Source organism: Gasterosteus aculeatus, chromosome 7 (assembly GCF_964276395.1).
Source record: "Gasterosteus aculeatus chromosome 7, fGasAcu3.hap1.1, whole genome shotgun sequence".
Taxonomy (NCBI): Eukaryota; Metazoa; Chordata; class Actinopteri; order Perciformes; family Gasterosteidae; genus Gasterosteus; species Gasterosteus aculeatus.
In genome coordinates, this window is record NC_135694.1 from 16,170,394 (window position 1) to 16,180,321 (window position 9,928).

Here is a 9,928-nt window from a genome sequence, read left to right on the forward strand (position 1 = left end):
TTTAGTCTGTTTAGTCTACCCAGCAAACATTTATTATGTTTCCAGCAACAGATCCAATTCATTCACAGTGAGAGTTCAACACATTTCCACGTCCATACACTACAATATATACTTGCATACATGTTGTCTTTATACCAGCGGGTGGGTATATATGGTTGGGTAAATACATGTTAAACAACAGCCTGGATCACATTGCTTTGTGTCTTTCTTTCTGCAATGATGTATTGTGGTGGGGTGGAGGGGGGTGATGAAAAGCTAAGAGACTGAAGAAGTAACATTTCAAGATATTTGATACCACTTGTTAGCTTCCATAGATGTGTAGAGCAGCATAAAATAATTATCGTGATTGTCACAATGCTAAGACTGTTTCACATTTTAAAAAATGCACATGTGGGGAGAGAGAAATGTCAGTGAGTGTGTACAGTATTTGAGCAGTACCTGAACTCAAGTTTCTGGCAACAATATTTGCTGCAATCAGTTTGTGGTCAAGGTGCATGTACATCTCATCGCTATCTTCACACTGCGGGCCTGTGAACGCTCTCCTTACACAAACACCTAGTCCTCTCTTTGGTATTTATTTGCGTCTTCCATGTTTTGGTCCTCGGCTGGTTGAGGCATCGGCCCCCTGCCCCTCTTTCCAGAGCTTCGTCTGGGACGGTGCTCTGAGAACCAGTTGGAGACTGTCATGGCGAGGCGGAGGATTCCCAAGCTAATGCAGTGCACCTCCGAGGTAATGGGAATGTCTGAGAAGAGGGCGCGGTCCCGACACATCAGCGCGCTGCGGCACTCAAAGTCTTTAACGATGTTGAGGATCTCCTGGCGCTCGGCCTGCCGCATCATCCCTCTTATGTTCAGCAGGGTGGAGACGTGCTTCTTCCTGTTGGGAGGAAGGATGAAGAGAGGAAAAGGGGTGAGACGGGTGTTAATGGAAATCGGGTCTGCTTGGTGTCGTTAAAGTTTGTCATAACTATGAGTCAACAGTGGCATCTGTCTGAGTCGTAGCCTTTGCCAAAAGTGGAACCAAATGTTCTGTTACTTTCCACTAACAGAGCATTTGGTTCCACTTTTTACGAAAGCACACATTTTAATTGTTAATAAATCATTACCAATTAACAATAACAACAATGTGTTTACATATCTTTTACGTATTTCTTTTTGTTGTCTTTTTGTTAACACAAGTCTTCTAAACAACAACTATACCGGCCTTTCACTATAAAGTACGTGCTACGTTTAATCCTTCTCAATCAAGGTTCCAAATCCAACATATTGTGATACCTAAACAACAAAGCAGGTTGTTCAGGAAAAGAGCATGGTTGGGGTTAAATAAGCATGTTTGTTACATGTCCTGGTTTATGAGCATAAGTTAGCAATGTTACATGAATGACGTTAGTTAAGTACGTTACGTATAAGTTGAAATAGGTCAACGCAGACTTTGTAGCTGTTAATGGTACGTCAACTCATGCTCCTTTGGGCGTGTGCTAACTAAAACTGGCCCTTCTGATATTTTCATGCCACCAGGACCTAAGGTCAGACGTTAAGCTCTGAGAGAGTTAGGCTATAAGAGTACACCAAGGTCACATGGTTTTAGGTCACTATCGCTAAGTTAAAGGAGGACAATTTTTCTACCGGTAATGATATCTTTCTAGACAAAATATTTCTAGACATATTTTCTATCTGGAAATAATGCAGTTAAACATTTTGGTAACCGGCAAGAAATCCTCTTGTTCTTGAATCTTTTTTTTTGAAGAGATGAGTGTTCGCGATAAAATAAGCAATTTTCATATCAAATATGAAGATACTAGGATCCAAAAGCCTTTCATCTTGATGCCTTACGACTAATACAGAGCGTTTGAGTTGGCAGTTGTCATTGCATAAAAAGGCTCTTTGTTGGAAGTGCTGACTCGTATGCCCATGTGTAGGCAGCGCATTATATCAAGGAAAGGACTCTGTCGCAGTTTAACAAAGCACCCATAAAAACTCAAGAAAGGCCGGCAGACTTTGATCTCCTAAAATACCAGCAGGGGATGCCATGTGGTAAACAAAAGGGGGGAGTCAAGCGGGGAGTTAGCATGTCTCCAGATCTGAACTGCCATGTTTTGCCCTCCTCTTCCACACCTCTCCCTCTTTGATTCCAAGTGTGGCACCAGTCTGTCTCCTGGAGGGTGGCAGGAACAGGAAGTACTCGGCAGCAGCTTCCTGTCTGCTCTGCTGAGAGTTGTGCGTCACCTGCGGTCATTACTTGCCAAGCGCTACCTGAGTTTGTGCACAACAGCCCTCTTTGGCCGGGGACACACTACTCCCCCCGCCTACCCCTCTCTCCCTGTACCCTCGAGGCCTCGTCGTTTCTCAAAAAAGACCCGCTCCCCTCTCCAAAAATAGCAACGTTAATGTTGATATGTTTCCGCTCTCCTTTTCCTTGTTTTGATCCATTGTGACAAAAAAAACAAAAAAAAAACACACATAGTCGTACTTTTTCCACGCTTTGGCAGTGCGCCAAAAACAGCATCGTGAATGTGTATCACTAGGCATTAAAGGATACGGCCTTTGTTGGTAAAGTAGGGAGAGGAGCCGTTTCCACGTTGTAACAGAAATGTCCAAGCACTGTTCATTTGCTAAACCACTCACCTTATATCTGGAAACTCTTTCACCAGGACCGCCACCTCCATCTGGATGGACGGAGTGTCCTCCAGGAGAATAATATCAGCTAGGTGGCAGACAATGCTGTCTAACCAAGAGGAAGTAGATTCCTGAAACCAAAAAGGGAAACAAAGAAGGCAGTGACAATGTTTATTAGTGTGAAATATTCATTGGCATAAAAAAGAAGAAATCAGCATTAAATTGCACTTAGGATGTTTGTTTAACAGCATTTGTTATCACTGGTCCAACTGACCTTTTCACCGTATCGATTGTGTGCTTTTAAGAAGCCTGAAGAGGAAACTTAGATTGAATTCCATTGAAGGCCAGAGGCCAAACATTTAGCTGATATTATGAGTGAATAACAAAGCTCAACCTTTGTTTTTCTATGTTGTGTTTTTCCGTCAAACACTCAGGAAAAGAAAGCAGAATTCTCTGGCTTGGCATCCGCTATAAATAAGAATACTTTTTTAGACAGCCCTTAAAAGCTAAACCCTCCTACCTCCCCCCACCAGTTTCCACAGACACTTCACCCCAGTCCACAGCAAAAGAGGCCATCAAGGCCATCCCAGAGCCACATCAAAGCCGGCAAGCTGACAGGAACAGGAAATTCCTCCTGAACACAGCAGCTTCCTGTTGTCAGCCGAGGTGACGGACACTTGTTTGAACTCGCACACAGAGAGCGGGCAAACGTCATGCTGTCAGACGCAATTGTTTTACAATAAATTGCCCCCTCTGGCAAGTGCTAACGTAAGCCTGGTCCATCAATCTCCATCTCACTGACGGCAGCCATTTTTCAGACCTCACTACTGTATCAACACTGTCTGAATTATTCCTGACCTAGGAAGCTGAAGGGTCAGAGTGTCCATGCGCCAGCTCCACTCAGTGTTTTTAAGAATCAGCAAATTGGAATCGTTTATGAATCTCAGGATTTCCTGAAAAACAGTCATGAGCCCTGTTTTGAATGGATTGGGCTTCAATGTTCCTACGACGGATCTTGACAGTGCTGCAGTAGACATTTTTTGGAGGGTAATTAGGCTTTAATGACGTGACTTACGAGATCTTTAAAGAGTCCTTTCAGCTGTTTGGCCTCATCTTGCAGGCGGAAAGCCATCCTCTTTCTCATCTTGGAGGATGTGCAGATGACCCGTCCGCGCATGATGGCTCGGACATACTCGACGAGCACCCGCCGGTGCACTTCTCCAACCAGGGTCTATCAGTCAGTCAAAACAACCAGTCACTGACTGGGTACATACGACCCTTAAGCAAATGCTGTCAAGTGTTAAAACACCACCTCTGTTCCATCAACAAGTGTTACCTGATAAGGCGGAGGGTCCATCCTTCTGAACTTTTTGAAGTGCTGTTTAATGTTAGCTTCGATGGCCTCAATGGCCTCGGTGTTGTTTAGCCATTTTCTCTTTATCAGTTTGTCAAAGAAAGGCTGGAACGACAACAGACCAATCTCCGATTACCAGAAGATTTTTACTTCCTCAAATACTCCCCTCCTCAAATACTCCCCTGATAGCCAGCTGCTTGAAAAACCTTTTCTGTTATATTTGTAGTAATTCTTTTCACATCCTGGCGGTAAGCAATAAATGAAATGCTCTGGAAAAAAAAAGAATAATCTAGTATCGTAGTAGTAGTAATATCTTCTACTGTAGTGAGTGTTTCGATTTGGGAGATTTTTCTTGTACCATAGGATTAATCAAACTGAATTTTATCAAATGGTGATGGTTTCACTTGAAGGACTGAGATGAGGTTTACTCACCCTGATGTGCTCGAACAGCCTGTCGGTCAGCACCCTCACTGACTGGTTGATAATCCTGTCCAGGGAGCAGTTGGCTCTCTGCGCCGTCTCCTCGCTGCCCTGTGGGTCACACTGCCTGCAGCGCTCCACTAGGGATCTACAGAAACACAGTGGAAAGGGAAGCTGGAGAAATTGCTGCAGGCAATGACAATTTGTTTCATTTGAGTTATGAATCTACCTGAGAGGAGGGCAGCAGTTGACCAGAGCTATGGTCCTGGAGACATATCCGTCCCCTCTGTTTCCGAATTCTGCCTGAGTCTCATGAAACATCTCCACCTTCCTCTGAAAACTGGACACATAGAACTTTTATGAAAATCCTCTGAATGCATATACAGTCTGGAAATTAACAATCATGTAATCAATATTGTAGTTCTCCAAGGATTTACGCCTCACTGATAGCATGTACTCACCTGTAGAGAAAGTCCGCCAGTCCAACGAGACTACAACGAGCCACTCTTGCCCCGAGCAACTGGTTAACAGATGTAGATCTGTCCAAGTCCACCTTCAATCTCTGTAATTGAGAAAGGCACAAATGGTAAAACAGCTGCCTCTTAAGCTTAAGGGACATTTCACAGTGAAAAGACAACGTACCTGGATGACTGAGCGTGCTAAGTGGGACTGGTACTCCTCTATGTGCAGGGTCTGGGCCCATCGCCTCTCCTCTTCATCCAGAACACGAATCAATTCTGTTGTCACATTCTCCTAAAAAATCCCAGGGTTGAATTTTAAAACCCGTCTAAAATCTAGAACAACCACTTTGTGAAAAGAGAATTTCTCACCCTGACGATGCTGATGCAGTCTTGTTCCAGACGCTCCACTGTGTCTTGCGGCAGGATGGGCTCCAGTACAGCGTAGTTGATGGGTGCAGTTGTGCCAATGGTTCCAAGGACATCCCTGGTCAAAGGTGAAACCTCCTTACTAAGCAAGTCCAGTTTGTAGATTAGAGATTATCATTACCTTACTGCACTAGAGATTCCCTGTCTGATAAGGCCCCCTACCTGCTGTAGATGTTGTAGAACCAGTCCAGTAAAGAATAGACGTCTGTGATCTGCAGCGGCCCACTGGTGATGGTCCGGAGACGTTTAGCCACAGCTCGATGGTAACTGTCCACGTACACCTGGAAGGAAGCAAACTCCTCGGGGTAAATGGACACAGCATTCCTCCTCGCTGCATCCAAGTCGTCGACCATACGACTCCTCAGTCGCTCCAGGTATGAGGCCAGCTGGCCCGCCTGGGTGTCGGCCTGGTTTGGCAGGCTCCAGTCCGCTGCCTCCATCACCGCCTGCCTCCACTTCACCTTGAGTTGCCGGGGACGCTGGCCGGGCTGGATCCGGGGGGCTTCTTCGTCTTGCTTGTTCTCCTCTCTCAGGGCCCAGGTTGCATCTGCATGCTCTTCCTGTTGGATCACCAGCACCACCAGCCCAAGGTTGGGCCCGGCACTGGGCTGGCGGAGAGACTCACGCACCACGTCCCACATCTCCCTCTGTAGGGCCTCGTACAGGAGCTCCACGTCCTTGGCCTTCCGCCGGCCCGAGTCCCATGATGCATTGGAGCTGAGAGAGTCATCAAAGGTTGAGGACGGGAAGGCAGTCATACTAGGAGGGGGGCTGGGAATTAGGGTTGTAGTAAGGCTGGAATCAGCCGCGCTCGGAAGGAGAGACAGCAGCTCGCACTCTCGTTCCAGCTCCTGAATGTGTGTGTCAGCCAGAAGAAGGTCCCTGCTGTTTACCAACTGTAGGATCTCCAGCACTGGTGAGAGTGAGAAGAGAACAAAAAGGTAGCTTTGTTTATTTGCAAAAAATGGAGTATTGATCAGCAATCTGGATGATCAGTGTATTTGTTGCCTTTTCTGCACACTCTTCTATTCCTAGCGAGGTTCCCTGTGGAGCCTGTGAAAGGGAGCATGATCGAAACTCTAGAGGAACAGGGTGGGAGGAAATGTGGGCATTTCCTGATTTCACAGTCTGGTAGTTATTGAACCCAGTGACTCAGGGATCTGGGGACCTCAGCCTCATCAGAGTGTTCTAGGATTGGGAGGAAGTACTGCCAAAGCTTGACCAGGAAGAGCCACGGTCTAAGGCAAACTCCTCAGAAAAGACCGATTCTTCTATGTCAGTGTTTAGAAACTCTTCGCCTGGAGCTTTTACATCTGTTGCTTCCTTGATTGTTACCTGAGAGTGGCTCTCGTGTTTTGACCACAGGTTCCTCGTCCTCTATTTCCTCCTCAGCCTCTTGGGACGCCTTGTCTGACATGGACTCCCTCTTCAGCTTGCCCAGGCTGACCATCCTGAGGAACGAGGGCCGCCTGGAGGCTTCCGCCTCGCCGTCTGTGCTCAGGTTCCCGCTGGGCAGGCTTTCCCTGCGCTCCTCCTTGCGTCGACCTGTAATCCTGCACGGTAAATACAGCAGCAATGAAGAAAATTAATTATTTACCACCGAGAAAACAAGGCACACTATTAGGCCGCGTGATTTTTGCATGTACAGGAATCTATAAACAGTAATGAGACCTGAGGTTTGCATTGAACTCAACAGTCTCGCCCAGAAGCAGCTTGTTTGGAATGCCGCATATTCAACACAAAACTGTCAACAAGTCACTGGAGCACAAAGGAGGTTCCATTGATCAACTAGTTGCATTTTACATAACTGCTCAGGAAATAAGAACAGTATATACTATACCACTAACCAGCAGACACGTTAACTCCTCTGGAACGCAAATTCCTCATAGAGGTCGATCTATATATGCACAGCTGCTCAAAATGGCTCTGTTACTATAATCTATTTTGGGGGGACTTTTTCTATTTTGGATGCAAGGGTCCTGGAACGGAATATGTATATATATATATATATATATATATATATATATATATATATATATATATATATATATATATATATATATATATTGTACAGTAATAGAGTATAACTCCACCTCCTCCCCACCCCTCCTCACCGGAGCAGGGTCATAATTCCTTCTGAGCTCCTGCGTAGTCCTTTGCTTTTCTCCCTCTCTGGTGGGAGGCTGTTCGAGTTGCCGGGTGTGTAGTAGGGAGAGTTGTTCCCCCATACGCTGCGTCCCGATATGCGCAGCCCCTTGCCAAGCTTTCCGAGGGTTTTGAGGGGCGACACTCCACAAATGCGCTCCAGGGTCCCCCTCAGCGGTTTCCCTTTGGGGTTACCGGCCCCGTGCCTCTCCGCATTCACCTCGTTCTCCTCCTCTTCTCCGTCGCGGCAGGACCTGAGCTGGAGGTTTCCCCTGACCTCCCCCATGATGAGGCCTACATCGCAGCCATGCCTATCGTCCTCATACAGGTCCACGTCCTCAAAGGGGTTTAAGTTCCGGTTCTGTTCCTTCAGGTCATTTAGTTCCTTCAGATCATTGAGATCATTCAAGTCCAGTCGGGGCAGGATCAGTTCACCGTTTACTCTGGGGAACTCTTGGCAGCTCTTGGACCTTCCTGGGAGCTTCTTTAGAATGGGCATGGTTGCATTTAAGATTTGACCAAACTGCAAAAAAAGGAAAATGTCAGATTTTGTCAGTTACAAAAAAGTTGAATATACGAGACTGAAAATGATTATCAAATGCATTATTCAGCAGCGGTTACATCGTACATAGCAAAGCCAAATGGCAATAGTGCTACCAAAAGAAGCAGGATATCCAGACAGACTCCATCCTTTCAGTCCATTGGACATTGCAATGTGGAAAACTTTTTTCTTGAGCCATGAAACAGTTTATATAACTGGGAGTAAACATCCGTTCACATACCTGGTTATGTAATGCACTTCACTTAGCAAATAGGAAACATGTATTTCAAATATTGTTTACGCATGCAACCTTCAGCCTTATAGAAATATTTTCTTTAAATAAATTGTCATAATGAAAGCAACTATGAATATTTTTGTTTCTCCTGCTAATTTGGGAAAGATGTCACAACTGTTTTAATGGGTTCAATTTATAGTTCTGTTGTCTAGACTTGGTTTGAAATGCCAAAAATACGTCCATTTTGATCTTTTTTTTTATGAACAAAGTGTATCCCAAGTGATGTCTTTGTTCAACTTAGAGAAAAAGTTCACATTTGGTAAAGTCCACTTTAAAACAAAACACATATCCATATGTTTCATTAAACAGTTTCTTTTGTAGAATCATTACTGTAAGTTTTACAAGCAATATGCCTCTCTGTGAGGAAACAAAGCTGCCATGCACAAAAAGATCCCCATTGGAAAATAGATACCTCAAACTGCTTCAAATGTAGCTTTACGTAAACTACATGTGAGAACAGAGAATATGAACTTTTCTCTTAAAATTAGTGTGTTCGACATTTGTGACCTCAGTCATCACCCAATACAGAATTACAGCATTTTCAGCCCTTAAACCTGTGTGATGAGAGATGACAATTTTGTTTAGTGTTATTCTTAGACATTTTTACATAATTGTATAAGAGTATATATATATATATTTATATATATAAATATATATATATATATATATATATATATATTTATATATATAAATTTATATGTATATATGTACATAAACACTTCCTCAAATGTTTGTGCCCAATGTATATACTTAAAATAATCAGGTGAGTGGGAATGCAAATTCAAATCACTGTCATAATGTTGAATAAGCAAAATACACATTGATTTTCTTAGCCCTCGGCAGTGGTGTAGTTCTGAATGCACAGAGCCGGGGGCTACCTTGTCTAAAGACAGTCCTGTGCTGCAGCACGCTGAGCGGCTCCACTCTAGTGAAAACAACAGTCTGTTTTTTGGTGGGACATCAAATTCAAAATATTGACTTGAACTGTCTCCTGGACACTGAAAGGGGACAATTAACACCCTGGCATTCAAATTATTTACTCAAATGAATAGATTATGTCTTGGTCATACCTTCTGCTTGAATTTAGACATATTTGTTTGTATATTTTAGAATAGCAATGAGGGCAAACTTCCCCAAACTGCCTGTCAGCTTACCATCCTGCATAAGGTGCTCTGTTGTGTCTGTTTCAAGGTTGTGCTCTCCAAAGGTTAGTTTATGACAAAAATGTGACATGAAGAGAGTATCCTTCAGGGTTCTCTGTCTTTATAGACCCATTGGAAGAATTAAGCCATTATTACGTTCAAAACATCTTCTGAGCTGAACCAGAATCCTAACCTCAAACAAATGTATCCCTAATTCTATCATCTGTTCCTATTCCCATTCAAGAAATGTCCATTCACCCCATTTGTGTGTGGTGAAGAAAATGTCCAAACCCACTAACTTTCCACACTGAAACATAGCCGTTTGAACATTGACACTTACCCGATGAGATTGAACTTGCAGTGTTTTCAGCACAGTGTCATCCTGGAGTGTGCTTGGCTGTGCAGGCTGCCAGGTCTGTAGAGCGTGTTGTATGCGTGTGCGACCGATGACTGTGAGAGCGTGTCCGATGAGTACTCTGTGACTCAAGAGAGCAATGCGCCTGCTTGTGGTTTCCTGACGGGCTCTAT

The 9,928-nt window shown here is 44.3% G+C and overlaps 1 protein-coding gene across 1 annotated transcript; it reads right to left on the reverse strand.

The window, feature by feature from the left end:
- Nucleotides 1-9,928, reverse strand: exoc3l2a (exocyst complex component 3-like 2a). Its single transcript, XM_040182696.2, has 13 exons — nt 9,741-9,928; nt 7,392-7,945; nt 6,613-6,830; nt 5,440-6,190; nt 5,221-5,335; nt 5,033-5,143; nt 4,852-4,952; nt 4,620-4,730; nt 4,403-4,538; nt 3,953-4,075; nt 3,692-3,847; nt 2,626-2,747; nt 1-877 (listed from the first exon to the last, which is right to left on the reverse strand). The coding sequence occupies exons 2-13, from the start codon at nt 7,919-7,921 to the stop codon at nt 556-558; spliced, it is 2,796 nt and encodes a 931-aa protein (XP_040038630.2). The 5' UTR covers nt 7,922-7,945; nt 9,741-9,928; the 3' UTR covers nt 1-555.

Excerpts from the sequence above, each read along its gene's own strand:
- exoc3l2a (XM_040182696.2), bottom strand. The coding sequence starts at position 7,921 with ATGCCCATTCTAAAGAAGCTCCCAGGAAGGTCCAAGAGCTGCCAAGAG. Across the intron at positions 4,953-5,032 it reads TAGCACGCTCAGTCATCCAG|AGATTGAAGGTGGACTTGGA; the intron begins GTACGTTGTCTT and ends TCTCAATTACAG. Across the intron at positions 4,076-4,402 it reads GGCTGTTCGAGCACATCAGG|CCTTTCTTTGACAAACTGAT; the intron begins GTGAGTAAACCT and ends TTGTCGTTCCAG.